Source organism: Pseudochaenichthys georgianus, unplaced genomic scaffold (genome assembly GCF_902827115.2).
Source record: "Pseudochaenichthys georgianus unplaced genomic scaffold, fPseGeo1.2 scaffold_896_arrow_ctg1, whole genome shotgun sequence".
In the NCBI taxonomy this organism is placed as follows: domain Eukaryota; kingdom Metazoa; phylum Chordata; class Actinopteri; order Perciformes; family Channichthyidae; genus Pseudochaenichthys; species Pseudochaenichthys georgianus.
Window position 1 is genome coordinate 1 of NW_027263430.1, and position 25,993 is coordinate 25,993.

Here is a 25,993-nt window from a genome sequence, read left to right on the forward strand (position 1 = left end):
TGTCTCTCCACAGGCCAAGCAAGCCCACCCAAGTGTCCTCAATCTCCATCTGTATTTATTTATATAGCACATTGTAAACAGCCTCAAGTGCTGTGCAGGGAATACAGAGTAAGTTGGACCATGACAACTTAAATAACGCTGAGGCACCAGTTAGCGAATCTCACACAGGGCATTTCAAGCCAGAAGAGAGGAAAGCCATAGGAAAGGCTTGAGGAAAGAAATATAGGAAACATGTGGACTGTCCCTTGTTACTGGAATGAAACGGAGACTCTTGTCTCGACCTGGATCATTGCCCTGCGTCAGATTCACTAACTGGTGCCTCAGCGTTAAGTTAAACATCAGTTTTATTTCTATATGGTTTTGGCCGCTCCACCCACTGCCATGTGTTCCTCTGTTCTGGGTCCATCTGGTTCTGGTCTCTGGTTCTAGTCTCTGGTTCTAGTCTCTGGGGTTCTGCTGTGTTCAGGACGATGTGGGCCAGTTCTCCTACGACAGCCGGTCTCAGGTCCATTGGGTTTCCTTCCTCGACGGACGGCAGCGGGTTCTCCTTTTCACCGAAGATGTTGCTGTGGTGACGAAGGCTCGGCAGGCGGAGGAGCTGGAGCAGTTTGAACAGGAAGTGAAGGTTTCTCTGCAGAACCTCGGACTCTCATTGGTCAACAACAGAGGGAGGCAGGAGGTCGCTTACATCGGCATCACCAGGTATCTTCATCTTCCTCATCATAATGATTATACAGATGTAGCACCTCATTTCGGACTCCAGCTTACAGCTTCCTGCCTAAGACCAGTATGGAGGAATGTTAAGCCCTCCCACTATTTTCCAAGAGGGCGTTTCCAGATTTTCAATTTCAGGTTTTAACCAGGAGATGGCGCTTCATTCACAAATACGAAAGCCAACTTTTCAAGCACTTTCAGTTGTGTTTTGAAGAACATTTGAATACAATATTTTTAGATCACTAAAATATATCTAAATCTTGTAATTCAATAATATATAGTCTTTATATATTAAATAATCATAATGTAAATGTTTTACATACACTTTGTTATGCTCATACTTTTACCTTTACAATCGTTTTGCTTTAATATGCAGTATATTGTTGTATATTTGTGTGTTTGCTTCCTCTGCTCCCTTTCGGACACACACTGTATGATTTATTATTATTATTAATACTGAGATATTATTAAGATAAGATGTTTCCTTATTGATTGACATGTTAGTTTAGAACGTTGCTGTCCACGGTAATTCAGAGACTCACAGGTCACATTCCGACCATTATTTAAAACAATAGGTGCTTTCCCACCGTCTCCAGTTTGGTTTGTACAGAGGGAGAAGAAAGATCAGAGCTGTGTAAACACACAGCTGAGAGCTGCCGTTTCATTCAGACTGTTTAAAAAACGGTACACAACGGACTATTTTTTCTTAGCGGATGCATGTCATTTAAATCAATACAAACTATTTTTTTAAATCATAAAAACATTTTCTAATCCATAAAAGCATTCAATTAATATTGGGAGTCATGTCGTTACTTTGTTGAGAATGTGGCCGGTTGATAAGCGGGATAACGTGCAGCGACTTGATCCTTATGGGGAAAATAACCCTCCATTAAAATATAAATATGTTAGTGAATTACTGAGTTCAGGCACGTTAATAACGGTGTAATGAAGCTAACTACAGTATATTCATATGTGTCAGTGATTTCATGTCAATTCGTCGAACATAAACAGACATGATCGTGGTGAAGATGATTAAATTAGGATTAAACATCGAGAGCCGGGCTGCATTTCCTCCCGTTCGTTTTTTTTCGACTATCAATCAATCAATCAATCAATGTTTATTTATATATCCCAATATCACAAATGTTACATTGTCTCTGTGGTCTTCACAGTGTGTACAGAATATCAGTATGACAATACGACACCCTCTGTCCTTAGACCCTCACATCGTACAAGGAAAAACTTCCAAAGAAAACCCAGTTTAAAAGGGAAAAATGGGAGAAACCTCAGGGAGAGCAACAGAGGAGGGATCCCTCTCCCAGGACGGACAGACGTGCAATAGATGCCGTGTGTAAATTGAAAAGATAATACATTTGCAACATAGGTAGTCCAAATGTTTGGAAATGCATGTGTGTATAATAGGAAGATGAATCCACGAGGATATCCATCGAGGACCTATGATCCAGGACCACAGCCACGACTCAAGATCCAGCGCTCGCGATCCAGGACACAGGACCGCAGAATCATCCATGACTCCGGATCCCAGCGTATATAGACACCAAAAAGAAAAGACATTTGGGGAAGCTGGGTTAATCGGAACATGAGTGTACACGGGTATAGACAGAGAGAAGGAAGAAGTAAGATGTCCCCCGACAAACTAAGCCTATATCAGCAAAACTAGGGGCTGAATCTAATCAGCCCTAACTATAAGCTTTATCAAAAAGGAAGGTCTTAAGCGCACTCTTAAAAACGGATAGGGTGTCTGCCCGCCCGAGACACAAACTGGAAGCTGATTCCACAAATGTGGAGCTTGATAAGAAAAGGCTCTGGCTCCCATTGTACTTTTAAAGATTCTAGGAACAACCAACAACCCTGCATTCTTGGAACGCAATGCCCTAGTAGGACAGTAGGGTATAATGAGTTCTTTAAGGTAAGATGGCGCCTGCCCATTAAGGGCTTTGTAGGCGAGAAGAAGAATTTTAAATTCTATCCTGTGTTCTATAGGGAGCCAGTGTAAGGCAGCCAGAACAGGAGTAATGTGGCCCCTTTTCCTAACTCTGGTTAGTACACGAGCCGCAGCATTTTGAATCAGCTGAAGCGACTTGATTGACTTCTTAGTACTCCCTGATAATAAAGAGTTACAATAATCCAGCCTAGAAGTAACAAATGCATGGACTAAGTTTCTCTGCATCGTTTTGAGGCAAGATATGCCTGATTTTTGCAATGTTACGTAGATGGAAGTAGGCGGGTCCTTGAAATTGATTTTATGTGGGCGTTAAAGGATAAATCCTGATCAAATATAACACCAAGATTCCTTACAGTCTCACTGGAGGCCAAATTAATGCCATCCATAGTTAGTATGTCTTTAGATAATTTGTTTCGTAGATTCTTCGGGCCAAGTACAATAACTTCAGTTTTGGTCGTGTTTAACATCAAAAAGTTTAAGGTCATCCACGTTTTTAAGTCCTTAAGGCAGTCTTGAATTTTATTTAGATGATTAATTTCATCAGGCTTGATTGATAAATATAGTTGAGTATCATCCGCATAACAATGAAAGTTTACAGAATGATTCCTTATAATATTGCCTAACGGAAGCATATATAATGTGAACAAAATAGGTCCGAGCACTGAGCCCTGTGGCACTCCATGGCTAACTTTGGTTTGCGTGGAAGATTCATCGTTAACACGTACAAACTGAGAGCGTTCAGATAGATAGGACCTAAACCAGCCTAAAGCAGTTCCCTGTATGCCAACTAAGTGCTCTAGTCTTTGCAATAGGATATCATGGTCGATAGTATCAAATGCAGCACTAAGATCGAGCAAAACAAGAATAGAGACAAGTCCCTTGTCTGAGGCTATTAGAATATCATTTGTGACTTTAACCAGAGCTGTCTCTGTGCTATGATGTGTTCTAAAGCCAGACTGAAAATCTTCAAATAAATCATTGTTTTTTAAGTAATCACACAACTGTTTTGCGACCGCTTTCTCAAGAATTTTTGAGAGGAACGGAGATTAGAAATAGGTCTATAGTTGGCTAAAACCTCTGGATCGAGGTTGTGCTTTTTAAGAAGCGGTTTTATCACTGCTACTTTGAATGATTGTGGAACATAGCCTGATAATTAAGACATATTCATAATATTTAATAAAGAAGTGCTAATTAATGGAAAAACTTCCTTCAACAGCTTAGTTGGAATTGGGTCTAACATGCACGTTGATGGTTTAGAAGAGAGAATCATTGAATGTAATTGTTCAAGGTTAATGGCTGAAAAGCATTCTAGTTTACTATCTAGTGTAATATTAGAACTTACGTTTCCGGGAGCTGTTGATAACACTATACTGGTCGAAGGCAAGAGGTCATTAATTTTGTTTCTAAGAGTAACAATTTTATCGTTAAAAAAGCACATAAAATCATTACTACTGAGTGCTAAGGGAATAGAAGGCTCAATCGAGCTGTGGCTCTCTGTCAGCCTGGCTACAGTGCTGAAAAGAAATCTTGCATTATTCTTATTCTCATCTATTAATGAAGAGTAGTAGGCTGCTCTCGCTTTACGCAGTGCTTTCTTATATTCATTGAGAGTAATATGCCAAATTAAACGAGATTCTTCAAGTTTAGTGGAACGCCATATCCTTTCAAGTTGTCTAGACTTTTGCTTTATTTTGCGGGTTTGGGCATTATGCCATGGAGCTAATCTATGTTGTTTTATTTTCTTCTTTTTCAAAGGAGCAACAGAGTCTAATTTTATTCGCAGCGCATCTATAGCACTATCAACAACATGATCAATTTGGGGTGGTGTACATTTTGTATAAGTTTCCTCCCCTACATGCAGACATGCTATCGAGTTAAGTATTGGTTGAATCTCTTCCTTAAATGTGGCTATACAATGTGACTAAACAACATTATTTTGTTAAACAACAACATGGTGATGTTTTGTAAATGATGTCTCTTATTTAGCACAGAGTATGATATCCGTGACATATGGATCAAAGTTCCGCTGTACATCCAGCGTACTGTGTATGACTTTATTTCACATGAGCTCCAGTGTGGAACCCCACTGCACCCCCTGGTGGATCAATGATGCATTGCAGCTGGCTTCATCATAATTACATTTATTTATCACGGGGGAGGTCTCAAGCTGGAGGTTTTCCCTCCAGATCACTTATCACGGCCCTCGCGTTTCAAACTGAAATGAGGTGCTACATCTTTAGCAGTAGCAGTGTGCATTCAGCCGGACGGTTCAGGATCCAGATGTAACCTTTAAATGTGGATTGTGTGAATATTTATTGCGAATGTATGAAATATGTTGATATATCACATGTTAATGTTGTTATTGAATTGTATGGTACAAAGCATCTTGTATAGTTTGAGATCTATGTTCTTTTTGTACATGGTCTCTAAACCGTGTGTGTGTGTGTGTGTGTGTGTGTGTGTGTGTGTGTGTGTGTGTGTGTGTGTGTGTGTGTGTGTGTGTGTGTGTGTGTGTGTGTGTGTGTGTGTGTGTGTGGTGTGTGTGTGTGTGTGTGTGTGTGTGTGTGTGTGTGTGTGTGTGGTGTGTGTGTGTGTGTGTGTGTGTGTGTGTGTGTGTGTGTGTGTGTGTGTGTGTGTGTGTGTGTGTGTGTGTGTGTGTGTGTGTGTGTGTGTGTGTGTGTGTGTGTGTGTGTGTGTGTGTGTGGTGTGTGTGTGTGTGTGTGTGTGTGTGTGTGTGTGTGTGTGTGTGTGTGTGTGTGTGTGTGTGTGTGCGCGTGCGTGCGTGCGTGCGTGCAGCTCAGGTGTGGTGTGGGAGATGAAGCCAAAGAGCCGCTGGAAGCCCTTCAGCCAGAAGAACATCAACCTGCTGGAGGAGGCGTTTCAGAAGCAGCGTGGTGGCGGCGGCTGGGTCACTCTGGAGACTCACCTGGAGGTCAGAGGTCACACACACCACTATCAGCTGATCATGTGATCTGTCCGCTGACTGTGTGTGATGTCATGATGTTACAGGTGAAACTGGGTGGAGCCACCATGATGATGCGGAAGCCCATTTCCTGCCAGGTGAGGAGGAACTTCCTGTCTGGGATCCAGGTCGAGTTCAAGCAGTCGCAGCACCAGCGCTGTCTGAGGGCCCAACTGCACTGGCTGCAGGTACACACACACACACACACACACACACACGCACACACACACACACACACACACACACACACCTGTCTGACACTCTCTGTTTGCAGGTGGACAACCAGTTGCCTGGCGCCATCTTCCCGATCGTCTTCCATCCCGTTCCTCCGCCCAAATCCATCGCTCTGGACTCAGGTGGATCCTCGTTGTTAAATGTTTTTAAATTTTTTTTATTCGTGATTCAGTTTGTGATTTTAACTTGGAGCCCTGCCTCCACAGAGCCGAAGCCCTTCATCGAAGTGTCCGTAATCACGAGGTTCAACCGGCACAGCAACGTCATGCAGATCAAGTGAGTGACCACCAGTGGAAGGTGAGGGAAACCCCTTTAACGTGAGGGTAAAGCAAGTGTGTCACTCTCTGCCCTTCAGGTACTTCATGGCTCTGGTTCAGGAAATGGCGGTGAAGATCGATCAGGGTTTCCTGTCGGCCATCTTGGCTCTGTTCACCCCCGCTGCTGAGCTTCATGCCGAGCGGCAGAAGGTAGAGACGTAGAAATAGAAGTAATAGAAATATATATAAATGTACAGAATTCAAACAGTATATCCCTGTTTCAGGCCGGGCTGCTGGATAAAGACCTGAAGAAGCTTCAGACGGAGCTGATGGCGACTTCGCTCTCCGACCAGTCCACTCTCAGCTTCTTCCAACACTTCCACATCTCCCCCATCAAGGTCCACACATAATATATTTGATACATAATACATATGTTATATAATACTTACATTAGTTATATAATAAGTGTATATGTTACATGTTGCAGCTGCACCTGAGTCTGTCTCTGGGCTCTTCCGGCTCAGAGGAGTCTCCCGAGGCGATGCAGAGTCTGAACCTGCTGCTGCAGAGCATCGGAGCCACGCTGACTGACGTGGACGACATCGTCTTCAAGTGAGAGAGAGTCCTACTTCCTGTTCTTTTCTTTCTGTTCCCTGCTTCCTGTATCCTGCTTCATGTTATTTTCTTTCTGTTCCCTGCTTCCTGTATCCTGTTTCCTGTATCCTGCTTCCTGTTCTTTTCTTTCCGTTCCCTGTTTCCTGTATCCTGCTTCCTGTATCCTGCTTCCTGTTCCCTACTTCCTGTTATTTTCTTTCTGTTCCCTGCTTCCTGTATCCTGCTTCCTGTATCCTGCTTCCTGTTCTTTTCTTTCCGTTCCCTGTTTCCTGTATCCTGCTTCCTGTTCTTTTCTTTCTGTTCCCTGCTTCCTGTATCCTGTTTCCTGTATCCTGCTTCCTGTTCTTTTCTTTCCGTTCCCTGTTTCCTGTATCCTGCTTCCTGTATCCTGCTTCCTGTTCCCTACTTCCTGTTATTTTCTTTCTGTTCCCTGCTTCCTGTATCCTGCTTCCTGTATCCTGCTTCCTGTTCTTTTCTTTCCGTTCCCTGTTTCCTGTATCCTGCTTCCTGTTCTTTTCTTTCTGTTCCCTGCTTCCTGTATCCTGCTTCCTGTATCCTGCTTCCTGTTCTTTTCTTTCTGTTCCCTGCTTCCTGTATCCTGCTTCATGTTATTTTCTTTCTGTTCCCTGCTTCCTGTATCCTGCTTCCTGTTCCCTACTTCCTGTTCTTTTCTTTCTGTTCCCTGCTTCCTGTATCCTGCTTCCTGTATCCTGCTTCCTGTTCTTTTCTTTCCATTCCCTGTTTCCTGTATCCTGCTTCCTGTTCTTTTCTTTCTGTTCCCTGCTTCCTGTATCCTGCTTCCTGTATCCTGCTTCCTGTTCTTTTCTTTCTGTTCCCTGCTTCCTGTATCCTGCTTCCTGTATCCTGCTTCCTGTTCTTTTCTTTCTGTTCCCTGCTTCCTGTATCCTGCTTCATGTTATTTTCTTTCTGTTCCCTGCTTCCTGTATCCTGCTTCCTGTTCCCTACTTCCTGTTCTTTTCTTTCTGTTCCCTGCTTCCTATATCCTGCTTCCTGTATCCTGCTTCCTGTTCTTTTCTTTCAGTTCCCTGTTTCCTGTATCCTGCTTCCTGTATCCTGCTTCCTGTTCTTTTCTTTCTGTTCCCTGCTTCCTGTATCCTGCTTCCTGTATCCTGCTTCCTGTTCCTTTCTTTCTGTTCCATGCTTCCTGTATCCTGCTTCCTGTATCCTGCTTCCTGTTCTTTTCTTTCTGTTCCCTGCTTCCTATATCCTGCTTCCTGTATCCTGCTTCCTGTTCTTTTCTTTCAGTTCCCTGTTTCCTGTATCCTGCTTCCTGTATCCTGCTTCCTGTTCTTTTCTTTCCGTTCCCTGTTTCCTGTATCCTGCTTCCTGTTCTTTTCTTTCCGTTCCCTGTTTCCTGTATCCTGCTTCCTGTATCCTGCTTCCTGTTCTTTTCTTTCTGTTCCCTGCTTCCTGTATCCTGCTTCCTGTATCCTGCTTCCTGTTCCCTACTTCCTGTTCTTTTCTTTCTGTTCCCTGCTTCCTGTATCCTGCTTCCTGTATCATACTTCCTGTTATTTTCTTTCTGTTCCCTGCTTCCTGTATCCTGCTTCCTGTATCCTGCTTCCTGTACCCTGCTTCCTGTTCTTTTCTTTCTGTTCCCTGCTTCCTGTATCCTGCTTCCTGTATCCTGCTTCCTGTTCCCTGCTTCCTGTTCCCTGCTTCCTGTTCCCTGTTTCCTGTTCCCTGTTCCCTGCTTCTTGTTCCCTGCTTCCTGTTCCCTGCTTCCTGTTTCCTTTGTATGATGTTCCTGCTCCTCTCTTCAGGCTGGCCTTCTTCGAGGTGAAGTACCAGTTTTATCGTAGAGAGAAGCTGATGTGGGCGGTGGTCAGACATTACAGCGAGCAGGTACATCAAATCTAACGTTTTCTTATAAAAGCAAGATCAAACTGCAGTTTTAGGATTATTTTATATATGTCTGCAGATATAATATGATATGTGTGTGTGTTTATGGCTGCAGTTCCTGAAGCAGATGTATGTTCTGGTTTTGGGTCTGGACGTCCTGGGGAACCCGTTCGGACTGATCCGAGGTCTGTCCGAGGGCGTGGAGGCCTTTTTCTACGAGCCTTTCCAGGTAACACACACTTTTAAAATCTTTTTAAACCGGGAAACTAGTCCTAAGGTGTGCCAGGATCTCATGTTTGCTGTGGCGTCCCTCAGGGAGCCGTCCAGGGCCCGGAGGAGTTTGCTGAGGGCTTCGCCATTGGGGTCCGCACCCTGCTGGGAAACACCGTCGGTGAGTTTTTCTTCTACACAGTGTGTTTCCAGAGGTGCATGCTGGGTAAAGTGGTTCTGAGGAGGTGCATGCTGGGTAATGTTGTTCGGAGATGGAGTGTTCTGCTGGGTCCTGAAGGGGGCGCTGCAGGGATGGTATCCAGCTTTGCATCCTGGGTAAGCTAAGATAAGAAGTACTTTATTGATCCCAATGTGTGAAATGTTTGTGTTGCAGCAGCATCAAAAGACAAGGCATTGTACATTAGAGAAATTAAAAGAGTAGAAATAAACAATCTAAAATGTTAACATCTCAAATAGAAATAAAATAGCATTCAAAAAGTTAAAAATATACATGTGGAAATACAAATGTAATAGTGTGTTTTCTGCTCGTCCTGCAGGGGGCACTGCAGGGGTCATCTCCAGTGTTGCATGCTGGATAATGTAATAGTGTGTTTTCTCATGCAGGGGGCGCTGCAGGGGTTGTCTCCAGGATCACAGGCTCGGTGGGGAAAGGTCTGGCCGCCATCACCATGGATAAAGAGTTCCAACAGAAGCGCCGCGAGGAGATAAACCGCCCGCCCCGAGACTTCGGAGAGAGTCTGGCCAAAGGAGGGAAAGGACTGCTGAAGGTCAGGGCTACCGTAGTACCTCAAATAATAAGATAACAAACATTTAAAAATGCACGCAGTGTTGAACAGACACATCGATGCCTGGATAGCCTCAGGTCCGGAATCTCGTCAGACGATGTTTGGTTGACACGTATAAATAGTGAAAAACTGTGTGTTCTCCCGTGACCTACTACCTCATCTTTCGAGCTACTTACTATTCCCCGGCAAATTAACATCACATATGATATGTTGGTATTCTGTAGAGAATGGACATCTTTAAGATCTGTCCTCCTGGAGGAGTTTTGGAAAGTTTGCTAAAACCTTTTTCCAAAATGGCCGACTGCCGTGTGGGGAGCTGATTTTAACCTCTTCTACACGGAACCCCCGATACCGGGGGGAAAACGCGTCATCTGCAGGAAACAGTGTCTGAGGGCATCTTAATATTCAATAAACTATGAATGTCTTATATCCATGTAACGGGAAGAAACTCAGCTAACTGATCTTCTTTTTTTTCTTTTTCTTTTAAACCCACAAAGCTAGCGCCGAGCCTCTGAATTAGCTACGAGCGAAACAATCTTAAGGCTGTTAGCACAGAACTCTAGCTACACTGATCGATATACTTATTGGATCTGCACAAACAAGCTAGCGATCGGACCCTTCGTGAGAGGACACCGCTGGGCCCTAGCTCTCTAGTGTTCGGACCCTTCGTAAGAGGAAACCGCTGGGCCCTAGCTCTCTAGCGTTCGGACCCTTCGTGAGAGGAAACCGCTGGGCCCTAGCTCTCTAGCGATCGGACCCTTCGTAAGAGGAAACCGCTGGGCCCTAGCTCTCTAGCGTTCGGACCCTTCGTGAGAGGAAACCGCTGGGCCCTAGCTCTCTAGCGATCGGACCCTTCGTGAGAGGAAACCGCTGGGCCCTAGCTCTCTAGTGTTCGGACCCTTCGTGAGAGGAAACCGCTGGGCCCTAGCTCTCTAGTGTTCGGACCCTTCGTGAGAGGAAACCGCTGGGCCCTAGCTCTCTAGTGTTCGAACCCTTCGTGAGAGGAAACCGCTGGGCCCTAGCTCTCTAGTGTTCGGACCCTTCGTGAGAGGAAACCGCTGGGCCCTAGCTCTCTAGTGTTCGGACCCTTCGTGAGAGGAAACCGCTGGGCCCTAGCTCTCTAGTGTTCGAACACTTCGTGAAAGGAAACTGCTGGGCCCTAGCTCTCTAGCGATCAGAGCCTTCGTGAGAGGAAACCGCTGGGTCCTAGCTCTCTGGAGCTCGGGCCCTTTGTGAGAGGAAACCGCTGGGTCCTAGCTCTCTGGAGCTCGGGCCCTTCGTGAGAGGAAACCGCTGGGTCCTAGCTCTCTGGAGCTCGGGCCCTTCGTGAGAGGAAACCGCTGGGTCCTAGCTCTCTGGAGCTTGGGCCCTTCGTGAGAGGAAATCGCTGGGTCCTTGCTCTCTAGCGATCGGACCCCTCGTAAGAGGAAACCGCTGGGTCCTAGCTCTCTGGAGCTCAGGCCCTTCGTGAGAGGAAACCGCTGGGTCCTAGCTCTCTGGAGCTCAGGCCCTTCGTGAGAGGAAACCGCTGGGTCCTAGCTCTCTGGAGCTTGGGCCCTTCGTGAGAGGAAACCGCTGGGTCCTAGCTCTCTGGAGCTTGGGCCCTTCGTGAGAGGAAACCGCTGGGTCCTAGCTCTCTGGAGTATATATAATATACTAATCAACATCTGATGGCCTCTCTCTCTGCAGGGCGTCCTGGGGGGAGTTACAGGAATCGTCACCAAACCTGTGGAGGGTGAGTTAACCTGGTTTTACATCATGGATAGCTGAATATAGATACAGTATATGGGTATATAAAGGTGAGTAAACCTACATATATGCAGATATAGGTATGTATGGATATATATTGGTAAACATATAGAGGGGTATATACAGGTGTTTCTGTAGACGTATGAGTGTATATATAAGGGTATATACAGCTGTATATATAGAGTTATAGGTGTATATATAGGGGTATAAATAGGGGTATATACTGTGCAGGTGTATAATCTATATGTTTGTGCAGGGGCCAGGAAGGAGGGCGCGGCCGGCTTCTTTAAGGGCATCGGGAAGGGTCTGGTGGGCGTGGTGGCCCGGCCCACCGGGGGCATCGTGGACATGGCCAGCAGCACCTTCCAAGGCATCCAGAGGTACTTCCTGTCTACAGCAGACACTTCCTGTCTGCTCTTCTTCTGCTCACTAATGTTCTGTTTCTGTTTTCTGTCTCGTGTCGTCGTGTCCCGGAGTTTGGTTCTTTCTTTTCTTTCTTTTCTTCTGGTGTGAGTATTTGTCCTTTCACGCGTTAAAGCTGACCTCCTTCACCGCTGCTGCCGTAGTTTGATATCTATATTTATATATCTATTATATGATATCCGGGGGGAAGCAGCCTGGAGTGTTATATATACGATATGAATCTATAATATGGTATAGTGGGGGGGCAGCTTTGGCGTGTGTTTGTGCATGTTGTTGTTGTTGTTGTTTTTGTTCCTGCATCGTGTTGAAATAAAATCTCCATCTGTCCATCGAGTCCTGATTCATGCTGTCACTGCTCGTAGCCCCGCCCCCAGCATTGTGAGGCCACGCCCCCCCAGGAGGTCACATGACCCTGAATCTCACAGGAAGTTAACTCGCTTTAAAGAGCAGTTAGAGTGACATGTTATTTCCGACAGATCAACTCCAGCATGCTGTGGCCGTGGAATTAAACTCCATCTAAGATCGTCCGGAAAAGGACTTTAAGCATTTTATATTTAATAATACTGCAGCTGAAGACTTGAGTCAAGCTTCTTTTATCTTCAGTGAGTGAAGAGCTGCAGCCGTGGGTATATATGGGTATATATGTATATATAGGGGTGTATATGTATATATAGGGGTATATATGGGTATATATGCGTATATATGTATATATATGCGTATATATAGGGGTATATATGGGTATATATGCGTATATATGTATATATAGGGGTATATATGGGTATATATGCGTATATATGTATATATAGGGGTATATATGGGTATATATGCATATATATGTATATATAGGGGTATATATGGGTATATATGCGTATATATGTATATATAGGGGTATATATGGGTATATATGCGTATATATGTATATATATGCGTATATATAGGGGTATATATGGGTATATATGGGTATATATGTATATATAGGGGTGTATATGTATATATAGGGGTATATATGGGTATATATGCGTATATATGTATATATATGCGTATATATGTATATATAGGGGTATATATGCGTATATATGTATATATATGGGTATATATGCATATATATGTATATATAGGGGTATATATGGGTATATATGCGTATATATGTATATATAGGGGTATATATGCGTATATATGTATATATAGGGGTATATATGGGTATATATGTGTATATATGTATATATAGGGGTATATATGGGTATATATGCATATATATGTATATATAGGGGTATATATGGGTATATATGCGTATATATGCGTATATATGGGTATATATGCGTATATATGCGTATATATGTATATATATGCGTATATATGTATATATATGCGTATATATGTATATATAGGGGTATATATGGGTATATATGCGTATATATGTATATATAGGGGTATATATGGGTATATATGCATATATATGTATATATAGGGGTATATATGGGTATATATGTATATATAGGGGTATATATGCGTATATATGTATATATAGGGGTATATATGGGTATATATGCGTATATATGTATATATAGGGGTATATATGTATATATAGGGGTATATATGCGTATATATGTATATATAGGGGTATATATGGGTATATATGCGTATATATGTATATATAGGGGTATATATGGGTATATATGCGTATATATGGGTATATATAGGGGTATATATGCGTATATATGGGTATATATGCGTATATATGTATATATAGGGGTATATATGGGTATATATGCATATATATGTATATACATAGGTGTCTATATGGGTACATAGGTGTGTATGTGGGTACATATGGGTACACAGGTGTCTATATGGGTACATAGGTGTGTATGTGGGTACATATGGGTACACAGGTGTCTATATGGGTACATAGGTGTGTATGTGGGTACATATGGGTACACAGGTGTCTATATGGGTACATAGGTGTGTATGTGGGTACATATGGGTACACAGGTGTCTATATGGGTACATAGGTGTGTATGTGGGTACATATGGGTACACAGGTGTCTATATGGGTACATAGGTGTGTATGTGGGTACACAGGTGTCCATATGGGTTTATAATATAGGTGTAAACAGATGGATTAATGTGTTTTAGTGAGTCAGTCGTGGCCTCTGCTTGCGTTCCTGAAACATTTCCAAGCAGCCTCAGAGACCTCCTCCATCCTGTCATGTGACCTGTGTCACTTCCTGTTAACCTGTTGATGTTGCGTTTCATGCTGTCTCTGTAGAGGTCATGCAAGGTGAGCCCTGACAGCACTTTGAGCCCTGACCCGGTCTCTGGCCCACTGGTCTGAAATCAGTACTGATCAGTGTGTGTGTGTGTGTGTGTGTGTGTGTGTGTGTGTGTGTGTGTGTGTGTGTGTGTGTGTGTGTGTGTGTGTGTGTGTGTGTGTGTGTGTGTGTGTGTGTGTGTGTGTGTGTGTGTGTGTGTGTGTGTGTGTGTGTGTGTGTGTGTGTGTGTGTGTGTGTGTGTGTGTGTGTGTGTGTGTGTGTGTGTGTGTGTGTGTGTGTGTGTGTGTGTGTGTAGAGCTGCAGAGTCCACAGAGGAGGTCTCCAGGCTGCGTCCGGTCCGTCTGATCCAGGAGGACGGGATCATCCGGCCGTACGACCTGACGGCGGCTCAGGGCCTCGACCTCTTCCAGGTACCCAGCTTTCCTCTGTCTCAGCTCCTCATGGCTGAGACTCCATCGTGCCTCTTGCTTCTGCCTCTAACCACTGGTATCTCTTCCTCCTCTTCCTCTTCCTCTTCCTCTTCCTCCTCCTCTTCCTCTCACATGCAGCCTGAAGAGGAAGTGGATTGGATGGAATAAGTTACGTCTCCTTGACTCTGATCTAATATCTTTATGTCGCACGTCTTTGCTCTCACCTCCTAAAGCGGTTCCTTCCTCCTGTCTCCTGTCTCCTTCTTCTTCTTCCCGCTGTGTGCTAACAGTCTGTATAACAGCTGGAGTGCAGAAGCACACTGGACTTGCTGCAAAGCAGTGGAGATATTATCGTGTGATGTATGAGTTATCTCCTGGGAGTCTCTTCATGTGTTCCTAAGCGATGTAGCGTCCTCTGAAGTCATGTTAGCATCTTGATTTATAATCTGTGATACAGACGTGTAATAAACGTGTGTTCGTGATGCATCGCTGAACGCTTCCGTCTCTCTTTGTGCTGCGTCATAACTGCTGAGCGGACATTACTGAAGTCTCCACTGTGCCGCACACAGTGGGCGAACAAGTATTCAGTCAGCCACCAAGTTCTCCCACTTCAAAGATGAGAGGCCTGTAAAGTTCATCCTGGTACACTTCAGCTAGAGAGACAGGGGGGGGGGAATCCAGGAAGTCACTTTGTAGGATCTTTAATGAATGAATTGGAAAAGTAAGTATTTGGTCTCCTCCAAAGAAACAAGATGTCTGCCTCTCACAGACCTCCTCTCAGAGCCTCCTCTGTCCTCCACTCGTTAGCTGTATCGATGGAACCTGTTTGAACTCGTTATCAGGATAAAAGACACCTGTCCACGACCTCAAACCGTCACACTCCAGACTCCACTGTGGCCAAGACCAGAGAGCTGTCAAAGGACACCAGAAACACAATGACGACCTGCACCAGGCTGGGAAGACTGCATCTGCAACAGGTAAGCAGCTCGGTGTGAAGAAACATACCAGACCCCTGATAATCTCCCTCGATCTGGGGCTCCACGCAGACCTCCCCCCGTGGGGTCAAAGTGATCACAAGACCGGTGAGCAGAGATCCAGAACCACACGGGGGACCGAGTCCATGACCTGCAGAGAGCTGGGACCAGAGTAACAAAGGCTACCATCAGTAACACACTACGCCGCCAGGGACTCACACCCTGCAGTGCCAGACGTGTCCCCCTGCTGAAGCCAGGACACGTCCAGGCCCGTCTGAAGTCTGCTAGAGAGCAGATGATCCAGAAGAGGATTGGGAGGATGTCATCTGGTCAGATGGAACCAGAATAGAACTGTTTGGTAAAAACTCAACTAGCCGTGTCGGAGGAGAAAGAATGCTGAGTCCAAAGAACACCTGCTGTGAAACATGGGGCTGGGACCATCAGGCTTTGGGGCTTTCTGCAAAGGGACCAGGACGACTGATCCGTGTAGAGGAAAGGATGAATGGGGCCATGTGTCGTGAGACTTTGAGTGACAACCTCCTTCCATCAGCAAGGGCATTGAAGATGAAACGTGGCTGGGTCTTTCAGCATGACAATGATCCCAAACACACCGCCCGGGCAACGAAGGAGTGGCTTCGTAAGAAGCATTTCAAGGTCCTGGAGTGGCCTAGCCAGTCTCCAGATCTCAACCTCATAGAACATCTGTGGAGGGAGTTGAAAGTCTGTGTTGCCCAGCAACAGCCCCAAAGCATCCCTGCTCTAGAGGAGGTCTGCTGGAGGAACGGGCCAACGTGCCAGCACCAGTGAACACCTCGTGGAGACTACAGAAAACGCTTGACCTCTGTCGTTGCCAACAAAGGGTATATAACAAAGTATTGAGATGAACTTTTGTTATCGACCAAATACTTATTTTCCATCATTTGCAAATAAATTCTTTAAAAATCCTACAAAGTGATTTCCTGGATTCTTTCCCCCCCCCCCCCTGTCTCTCAGAGTTGAGGAGAACCAGGAGGAACATTCCAGGCCTCTCATCTTCTGAAGTGGGAGAACCTGCACAGTTGGTGGCCGACTAAATACTTGTTTGCCCCACTGTATACTCGTATGGTAGTACTGTGATCACCCTCTGTGTAACGTGTACCCCTCAGTCTCTCCTCCTCAGTACCTCCATTACGTGAGGGGCGCGGTCATCATATTCATAATGACTGCGCTGCTGCACATCATCCCGCTCATCACACGGCCACATTCTCAACAAAGTAACGACATGACTCCCAATAATAACTGAAATGCTTTTATGGATTTAGAAAACAGTTGTATGTATTGATATGCATCCGCTAAGAAAAGTAGTCCGTTGTTACCGTTTGAACTAACGTAGCAGCGGCAGGAAGGCGGACCTTTTTGATTACAGATTTGAAAATATCGCTGCTTGCTTTAAAAGTAGCACACTTCATGGTTTTCATTTCAAGCCTTTATTTAACAGATTGGTCCCTTTGAGATCAGAGCCCTGCAGCAAACAGGTTCCACATGAAACATGAAACAATAGAGACATCATACATTATATCTACAGGACACATAGTTATAGACATGTCCAAGTGCCCATAGCATCAACGAGCATTTCACTTAGCCGAGCTCTAAAGACATGCTGAGGAACGAGATGCTCAGTTTCAATTCCTGCTGAAGATTGATGTTGATGTCGTCAGACCTTGGAGAGTATCTAGATACCCCTGCCCTAAAGCCAGAGGACCTGCACACTGAATATGTGTCGCCGTCTGATGTCTGTGTCTGGACCGCTGCGTAACGAGGAGGTTCTGCCCGTTACTTCTCGCTTCTCGCTCGTGTCTGTTTGAAAGCCAAACTGTACACAGTACAGCGTCCTTAACAACGGTCAATAAATCCTTGACAGCGGTCTGTCTGTTCTGGATTAACAACGTGTCACGTGTTCTGAATTGACCAATCAGAATCGAGTATTCAACTAAGCCATATAATATGTAATAATAATGTGTGTGTTCAGCGCTCTCAGATCAAGCAGCTGGACGGGGAGGTGTTCAGGGATCACTGTCCGTACCCCGGGCAGAAGAAGACCTCCATCATCATCACCAACAGGTACCCTTCCTCCTCTCCATAACCCTAAGACTTCCATGAAATACACACCTCTCTGTGGCGGCTCACAGAGCCCCAAATTACGGACTAAGCATCTCCAGCATCGCTCCCTGACTGCGTACTTCCATAACCTCGCGCACCTTGGGTCCCCGGGCCCCCGAACTTAAGCACTCCCCCACGGACTAAACCCAGATGAGCACACCCTCATGAACCTCGTGCCCCTCGGAACCTTAAAGGGCGTGGAGTTTGCGGTGCTTTATCGTCCGCCCACCAGCATCCATATTCGTCCTTATTCACAGCACCACCCACCCTCCTGTGGAGGATGTTCTCATCGCCCTGGTAACCCTTTAAATAGTCTGATACTACCACTGCACTTTACAAGCCAGAAATAATGTTTAAATTGTCGGGGGAAGTGTTTTGTAGCCTGTCATTTTGCAAGATATCATTTAACATTGAAGCTCTCCTGGAGACGCACAGAATATGTCCATTTACACGAGAGCTTCAATGATAAATCATATCTTGCAAAATGACAGGCTAAAACCCAGCAATAAGTGTTTCAAAGGCGGGGACAAGTTGTTTAAATAGTCTGATACCTCCAGGGCGCATCACCGCATTTTACAAGCCAGGGAAGGTGTCTGAATCCTGGGTAAACTTTGTGTAAATAGTCTGATACCTCCAGGGCTCATCACCGCATTTTACAAGCCAGGGAAGATGTCTGAATCCTGGGTAAACTTTGTGTAAATAGTCTGATACCTGGCACTGTATCTGCCCCTGGGAACCTTAAACGTTATTAAAATGTTTTTTTATTTATTTAATTATCACATTATTTTTAAAACAGTATACACAATAAACATAATACAAACATGATTAAAAACATGATTAGCGGGGGCCATATTAGCCGTCTAACTTGTACGGTGCGCTGGGGGGAAAAGGCTGAGTCCACGGCCCCTACCCCCACATCAGGAGTATCAACCGGACCTGAAGAAGAGGCATCGCTGCTCTCCGCCCCTGAGCCCTCTTCGGAGGTATCTGACGGCGGTAGAACTCCTTCTGATGATGCAGCTGCAGCTGCTGCCGCCCTGAACATGGAGCGGATCTTCAATCCCTCCTTTATTCCATGCGTATTCGCGTAGAACCGGTCTGCAGTGCTTACGGCGTGACACATAAACCTGGCGAGAATCGAGCTGCTTTCTGGATCTTGGTGATGCTTGATATTGTCAGCCAGGGCAGTGCGCAGGATTGTGAAGGTGACGGCTGTTTCTAGCCCAGCATCAGCCCAAGCCCTCTTCAAGTGAGCGTTCAGGTTCCTGGAGTGACAGACTTTTTCAAGTCGTTCATGTTGGCTTTCACAGGGAGAGAGCACCCAGAGAGAAGCGGGCTGTGAATACAGGGAGAGACCACCCAGAGAGAAGCGGGCTGTGAATACAGGGAGAGAGCAGCCAGAGAGAAGCGGGCTGTGAATACAGGGAGAGAGCACCCAGAGAGAAGCGGGCTGTGAATACAGGGAGAGAGCAGCCAGAGAGAAGCGGGCTGTGAATACAGGGAGAGAGCAGCCAGAGAGAAGCGGGCTGTGAATACAGGGAGAGACCACCCAGAGAGAAGCGGGCTGTGAATACAGGGAGAGAGCAGCCAGAGAGAAGCGGGCTGTGAATACAGGGAGAGAGCAGCCAGAGAGAAGCGGGCTGTGAATACAGGGAGAGACCACCCAGAGAGAAGCGGGCTGTGAATACAGGGAGAGAGCAGCCAGAGAGAAGCGGGCTGTGAGTACAGGGAGAGAGCAGCCAGAGAGAAGCGGGCTGTGAATACAGGGAGAGAGCAGCCAGAGAGAAGCGGGCTGTGAATACAGGGAGAGACCACCCAGAGAGAAGCGGGCTGTGAATACAGGGAGAGAGCAGCCAGAGAGAAGCGGGCTGTGAATACAGGGAGAGAGCAGCCAGAGAGAAGCGGGCTGTGAGTACAGGGAGAGAGCACCCAGAGAGAAGTGGGCTGTGAATACAGGGAGAGAGCACCCAGAGAGAAGCGGGCTGTGAATACAGGGAGAGACCACCCAGAGAGAAGCGGGCTGTGAATACAGGGAGAGAGCACCCAGAGAGAAGCGGGCTGTGAGTACAGGGAGAGAGCACCCAGAGAGAAGCGGGCTGTGAATACAGGGAGAGAGCACCCAGAGAGAAGCGGGCTGTGAGTTCAGGGAGAGACCACCCAGAGAGAAGCGGGCTGTGAATACAGGGAGAGAGCAGCCAGAGAGAAGCGGGCTGTGAATACAGGGCGAGAGCACCCAGAGAGAAGCGGGCTGTGAATACAGGGAGAGAGCACCCAGAGAGAAGCGGGCTGTGAGTACAGGGAGAGACCACCCAGAGAGAAGCGGGCTGTGAATACAGGGAGAGAGCACCCAGAGAGAAGCGGGCTGTGAATACAGGGAGAGAGCACCCAGAGAGAAGCGGGCTGTGAGACCCACAGAGAGCACCCAGAGAGAAGCGGGCTGTGAATACAGGGAGAGAGCACCCAGAGAGAAGCGGGCTGTGAGACCCACAGAGAGCACCCAGAGAGAAGCGGGCTGTGAATACAGGGAGAGAGCACCCAGAGAGAACCGGGCTGTAAATACAGGGAGAGACCACCCAGAGAGAAGCGGGCTGTGAGACCCACAGAGAGCACCCAGAGAGAAGCGGGCTGTGAATACAGGGAGAGAGCACCCAGAGAGAAGCGGGCTGTGAATACAGGGAGAGAGCACCCAGAGAGAAGCGGGCTGTGAATACAGGGAGAGAGCACCCAGAGAGAAGCGGGCTGTGAGACCCACAGAGAGCACCCAGAGAGAAGCGGGCTGTGAATACAGGGAGAGAGCACCCAGAGAGAAGCGGGCTGTGAGACCCACAGAGAGCACCCAGAGAGAAGTGGGCTCTGAATACAGGGAGAGAGCAGCCAGAGAGAAGCGGGCTGTGAATACAGGGAGAGAGCACCCAGAGAGAAGCGGGCTGTGAATACAGGGAGAGAGCAGCCAGAGAGAAGCGGGCTGTGAGACCCACAGAGAGCACCCAGAGAGAAGTGGGCTGTGAATACAGGGAGAGAGCACCCAGAGAGAAGCGGGCTGTGAATACAGGGAGAGAGCAGCCAGAGAGAAGCGGGCTGTGAATACAGGGAGAGAGCAGCCAGAGAGAAGCGGGCTGTGAATACAGGGAGAGAGCAGCCAGAGAGAAGCGGGCTGTGAGTACAGGGAGAGAGCAGCCAGAGAGAAGCGGGCTGTGAATACAGGGAGAGAGCACCCAGAGAGAAGCGGGCTGTGAATACAGGGAGAGAGCAGCCAGAGAGAAGCGGGCTGTGAGACCCACAGAGAGCACCCAGAGAGAAGTGGGCTCTGAATACAGGGAGAGAGCAGCCAGAGAGAAGCGGGCTGTGAGTACAGGGAGAGAGCAGCCAGAGAGAAGCGGGCTGTGAATACAGGGAGAGAGCACCCAGAGAGAAGCGGGCTGTGAATACAGGGAGAGAGCAGCCAGAGAGAAGCGGGCTGTGAGACCCACAGAGAGCACCCAGAGAGAAGCGGGCTGTGAATACAGGGAGAGAGCAGCCAGAGAGAAGCGGGCTGTGAATACAGGGAGAGAGCACCCAGAGAGAAGCGGGCTGTGAATACAGGGAGAGAGCAGCCAGAGAGAAGCGGGCTGTGAATACAGGGAGAGACCACCCAGAGAGAAGCGGGCTGTGAATACAGGGAGAGAGCAGCCAGAGAGAAGCGGGCTGTGAGTACAGGGAGAGAGCACCCAGAGAGAAGCGGGCTGTGAGTACAGGGAGAGAGCACCCAGAGAGAAGCGGGCTGTGAATACAGGGAGAGAGCACCCAGAGAGAAGCGGGCTGTGAATACAGGGAGAGAGCAGCCAGAGAGAAGCGGGCTGTGAGTACAGGGAGAGAGCAGCCAGAGAGAAGCGGGCTGTGAATACAGGGAGAGAGCACCCAGAGAGAAGCGGGCTGTGAATACAGGGAGAGAGCACCCAGAGAGAAGCGGGCTGTGAATACAGGGAGAGAGCAGCCAGAGAGAAGCGGGCTGTGAATACAGGGAGAGAGCAGCCAGAGAGAAGCGGGCTGTGAATACAGGGCGAGAGCACCCAGAGAGAAGCGGGCTGTGAATACAGGGAGAGAGCACCCAGAGAGAAGCGGGCTGTGAATACAGGGAGAGAGCAGCCAGAGAGAAGCGGGCTGTGAATACAGGGAGAGAGCAGCCAGAGAGAAGCGGGCTGTGAATACAGGGAGAGAGCACCCAGAGAGAAGCGGGCTGTGAATACAGGGAGAGACCACCCAGAGAGAAGTGGGCTGTGAGTACAGGGAGAGAGCACCCAGAGAGAAGCGGGCTGTGAGTACAGGGAGAGAGCAGCCAGAGAGAAGCAGGCTGTGAATACAGGGCGAGACCACCCAGAGAGAAGTGGGCTGTGAGTACAGGGAGAGAGCACCCAGAGAGAAGCGGGCTGTGAGTACAGGGAGAGAGCAGTCAGAGAGAAGCAGGCTGTGAATACAGGGAGAGACCACCCAGAGAGAAGTGGGCTGTGAGTACAGGGAGAGAGCACCCAGAGAGAAGCGGGCTGTGAGTACAGGGAGAGAGCAGCCAGAGAGAAGCGGGCTGTGAATACAGGGAGAGAGCAGCCAGAGAGAAGCGGGCTGTGAATACAGGGAGAGAGCACCCAGAGAGAAGCGGGCTGTGAGACCCACAGAGAGAAGCGGGCTGTGAATACAGGGCGAGAGCACCCAGAGAGAAGCGGGCTGTGAATACAGGGAGAGACCACCCAGAGAGAAGCGGGCTGTGAGTACAGGGAGAGAGCACCCAGAGAGAAGCGGGCTGTGAGTACAGGGAGAGAGCACCCAGGGAGAGAGCACCCAGAGAGAAGCGGGCTGTGAATACAGGGAGAGAGCACCCAGAGAGAAGTGGGCTGTGAGTACAGGGAGAGAGCACCCAGAGAGAAGTGGGCTGTGAGTACAGGGAGAGAGCACCCAGAGAGAAGCGGGCTGTGAATACAGGGAGAGAGCACCCAGAGAGAAGTGGGCTGTGAGTACAGGGAGAGAGCAGCCAGAGAGAAGCGGGCTGTGAATACAGGGAGAGAGCACCCAGAGAGAAGTGGGCTGTGAGACCCACAGAGAGCACCCAGAGAGAAGCGGGCTGTGAATACAGGGAGAGAGCAGCCAGAGAGAAGCGGGCTGTGAATACAGGGAGAGAGCAGCCAGAGAGAAGCAGGCTGTGAATACAGGGCGAGAGCACCCAGAGAGAAGCGGGCTGTGAATACAGGGAGAGAGCACCCAGAGAGAAGCGGGCTGTGAATACAGGGAGAGAGCAGCCAGAGAGAACCGGGCTGTAAATACAGGGAGAGAGCACCCAGAGAGAAGCGGTCTGTGAATACAGGGAGAGAGCACCCAGAGAGAAGCAGGCTGTGTATACAGGGAGAGAGCACCCAGAGAGAAGTGGGCACCCAGAGAGAAGTGGGCTGTGAGACCCACAGAGAGCACCCAGAGAGAAGCGGGCTGTGAATACAGGGAGAGAGCAGCCAGAGAGAAGTGGGCTGTGAGACCCACAGAGAGCACCCAGAGAGAAGTGGGCTGTGAGTACAGGGAGAGAGCAGCCAGAGAGAAGCAGGCTGTGAATACAGGGAGAGAGCAGCCAGAGAGAAGCGGGCTGTGAATACAGGGAGAGAGCAGCCAGAGAGAAGCGGGCTGTGAATACAGGGAGAGAGCAGCCAGAGAGAAGCGGGCTGTGAATACAGGGAGAGAGCAGCCAGAGAGAAGCAGGCTGTGAATACAGGGAGAGAGCAGCCAGAGAGAATTGGGCTGTGAATACAGGGAGAGAGCACCCAGAGAGAAGTGGGCTGTGAGACCCACAGAGCACCCAGAGAGCTCCTTGCAGCACATGGCTCTCCCACCCAGAGCACAGGCTGCTTCACAGCACTTTGCAAGCCAGGAAAAGTGATTGAATCCTGGGTATACATGTTTTAAATAGTCTGATACCTCCAGGGCGCATCGCCACGTTTTACAGGCCAGGGAACCCTTAATAATTAAATGTGTTATTGGGCTACGTTGTTGTTGTTGTTCTTATTATTGTGTGTTGTTGTTGTTTATGTTTGTGTCTTGTTGTTGTTGTTGTTGTGTAGGAGGGTGCTGTGTGTGAAGCAGGTTGACTTCCTGGGTCACTTTAACAGAGAGTGGGAGTGTCTGTTTGAAAACTTCTACAGACCGCCATCTTTAGAGGGAACACAGCTCAACATCTACTGCAAGGTACCTGTCTGTCTGTCTCTATCTCTGTCTGTCTGTCCGTCTGTCTGTCTCTATCTCTGTCTGTCTGTCCGTCTGTCTGTCTCTATCTCTGTCTGTCTGTCCGTCTGTCTGTCTGTCCGTCTGTCTGTCTCTATCTCTGTCTGTCTGTCCGTCTGTCTGTCTCTATCTCTGTCTTGTCTGTCTGTCTGTCTGTCTGTCTCTATCTCTGTCTGTCTGTCCGTCTGTCTGTCTCTATCTCTGTCTGTCTGTCCGTCTGTCTGTCTGTCCGTCTGTCTGTCTCTATCTCTGTCTGTCTGTCCGTCTGTCTGTCTCTATCTCTGTCTTGTCTGTCTGTCTGTCTGTCTGTCTCTATCTCTGTCTGTCTGTCCGTCTGTCTGTCTCTATCTCTGTCTTGTCTCTCTGTCTGTCTGTCCGTCTGTCTGTCTCTATCTCTGTCTGTCTGTCCGTCTGTCTGTCTCTATCTCTGTCTTGTCTGTCTGTCTGTGTGTCTGTCTGTCTGTCTGTCCGTCTGTCTGTCTCTATCTCTGTCTGTCTGTCTCTATCTCTGTCTGTCTGTCCGTCTGTCTGTCTCTATCTCTGTCTTGTCTGTCTGTCTGTGTGTCTGTCTGTCTGTCTGTCCGTCTGTCTGTCTCTATCTCTGTCTGTCTGTCCGTCTGTCTGTCTGTCTCTATCTCTGTCTGTCTGTCTCTATCTCTGTCTGTCTGTCCGTCTGTCCGTCTCTCTGTCTGTCTGTGTGTCTGTCTGTCTGTCTGTCTGTCCGTCTGTCCGTCTGTCCGTCTGTCTGTCTGTCTCTATCTCTGTCTGTCTGTCTCTATCTCTGTCTGTCTGTCTGTCCGTCTGTCTGTCTGTCTGTCTCACCTGTCTGTCTCTCACCTGTCTGTCTCTCACCTGTCTGTCTCTCACCTGTCTGTCTGTCTCACCTGTCTGTCTCACCTGTCTGTCTCTCACCTGTCTGTCTCTCACCTGTCCGTCCCTCAGGATCAGAAAGGGGGGTTCCAGAGAGACAGTCAGCCGGTGAGGTGTCTCCAACTCAGAGACTCTGACAGCGCTCAGGTAACATCAACACACCTGTGACCATTCATAACACTGATAATACTGATGAATAACGTGTGTGTGTGTGTGTGTGTGTGTGTGTGTGTGTGTGTGTGTGTGTGTGTGTGTGTGTGTGTGTGTGTGTGTGTGTGTGTGTGTGTGTGTGTGTGTGTGTGTGTGTGTGTGTGTGTGTGTGTGTGTGTGTGTGTGTGTGTGTGTGTGTGTGTGTGTGTGTGTTGCCGCGGTAACAGAAGCTGCAGACTGTGATCTCCGAGGCTCAGGTGAGGCAGCGGCAGCACAGCATGAAGAGGCAGAAATCACAGCGCTTCCTGCGAGTCAAGCAGTGACATCACTTCCTGTTTACACCGGGACATCACTTCCTGTTTACACACCATCCCGATCACAAACACTGAATCTGAAGACGTAAATATGATGTCTGCAGGCTCACTGTCAGGGTTAATATGATGTGGGGGGGTTTGTCCCTGCGCTTTGTCTGCAGGCTCACTGTCAGGGTTAATATGATGTGGGGGGGGTTTGTCCCTGCGCTTTGTCTGCAGGCTCACTGTCAGGGTTAATATGATGTGGGGGGGTTTGTCCCTGCTCTTTGTCTGCAGGCTCACTGTCAGGGTTAATATGATGTGGGGGGGGTTTGTCCCTGCGCTTTGTCTGCAGGCTCACTGTCAGGGTTAATATGATGTGGGGGGGGTTTGTCCCTGCGCTTTGTCTGCAGGCTCACTGTCAGGGTTAATATGATGTGGGGGGGGTTTTGTCCCTGCGCTTTGTCTGCAGGCTCACTGTCAGGGTTAATATGATGTGGGGGGGTTTGTCCCTGCGCTTTGTCTGCAGGCTCACTGTCAGGGTTAATATGATGTGGGGGGGTTTTGTCCCTGCGCTTTGTCTGCAGGCTCACTGTCAGGGTTAATATGATGTGGGGGGGTTTGTCCCTGCGCTTTGTCTGCAGGCTCACTGTCAGGGTTAATATGATGTGGGGGGGTTTGTCCCTGCGCTTTGTCTGCAGGCTCACTGTCAGGGTTAATATGATGTGGGGGGGGTTTTGTCCCTGCGCTTTGTCTGCAGGCTCACTGTCAGGGTTAATATGATGTGGGGGGGGTTTTTGTCCCTGCTCTTTGTCTGCAGGCTCACTGTCAGGGTTAATATGATGTGGGGG

The 25,993-nt window shown here is 47.9% G+C and overlaps 1 protein-coding gene across 1 annotated transcript; it reads left to right on the forward strand.

The window, feature by feature from the left end:
- Positions 1-466: 466 nt before the first annotated feature.
- LOC117444696 (intermembrane lipid transfer protein VPS13C-like) lies at positions 467-25,445 on the forward strand (the record flags this gene model as incomplete). The annotated part of the gene is made up of 19 exons (XM_034080125.2): positions 467-702; positions 5,477-5,612; positions 5,690-5,830; positions 5,917-5,998; positions 6,083-6,152; positions 6,232-6,343; positions 6,418-6,531; positions 6,621-6,745; positions 8,533-8,614; positions 8,727-8,840; positions 8,927-9,002; positions 9,446-9,609; positions 11,317-11,362; positions 11,633-11,756; positions 14,368-14,482; positions 17,465-17,556; positions 23,670-23,793; positions 24,772-24,846; positions 25,077-25,445. Coding segments are annotated over 19 exons (2,124 nt in total), but the record flags the coding sequence as incomplete, so codon positions are not given.
- Between the last annotated feature and the right edge of the window lie 548 nt (positions 25,446-25,993).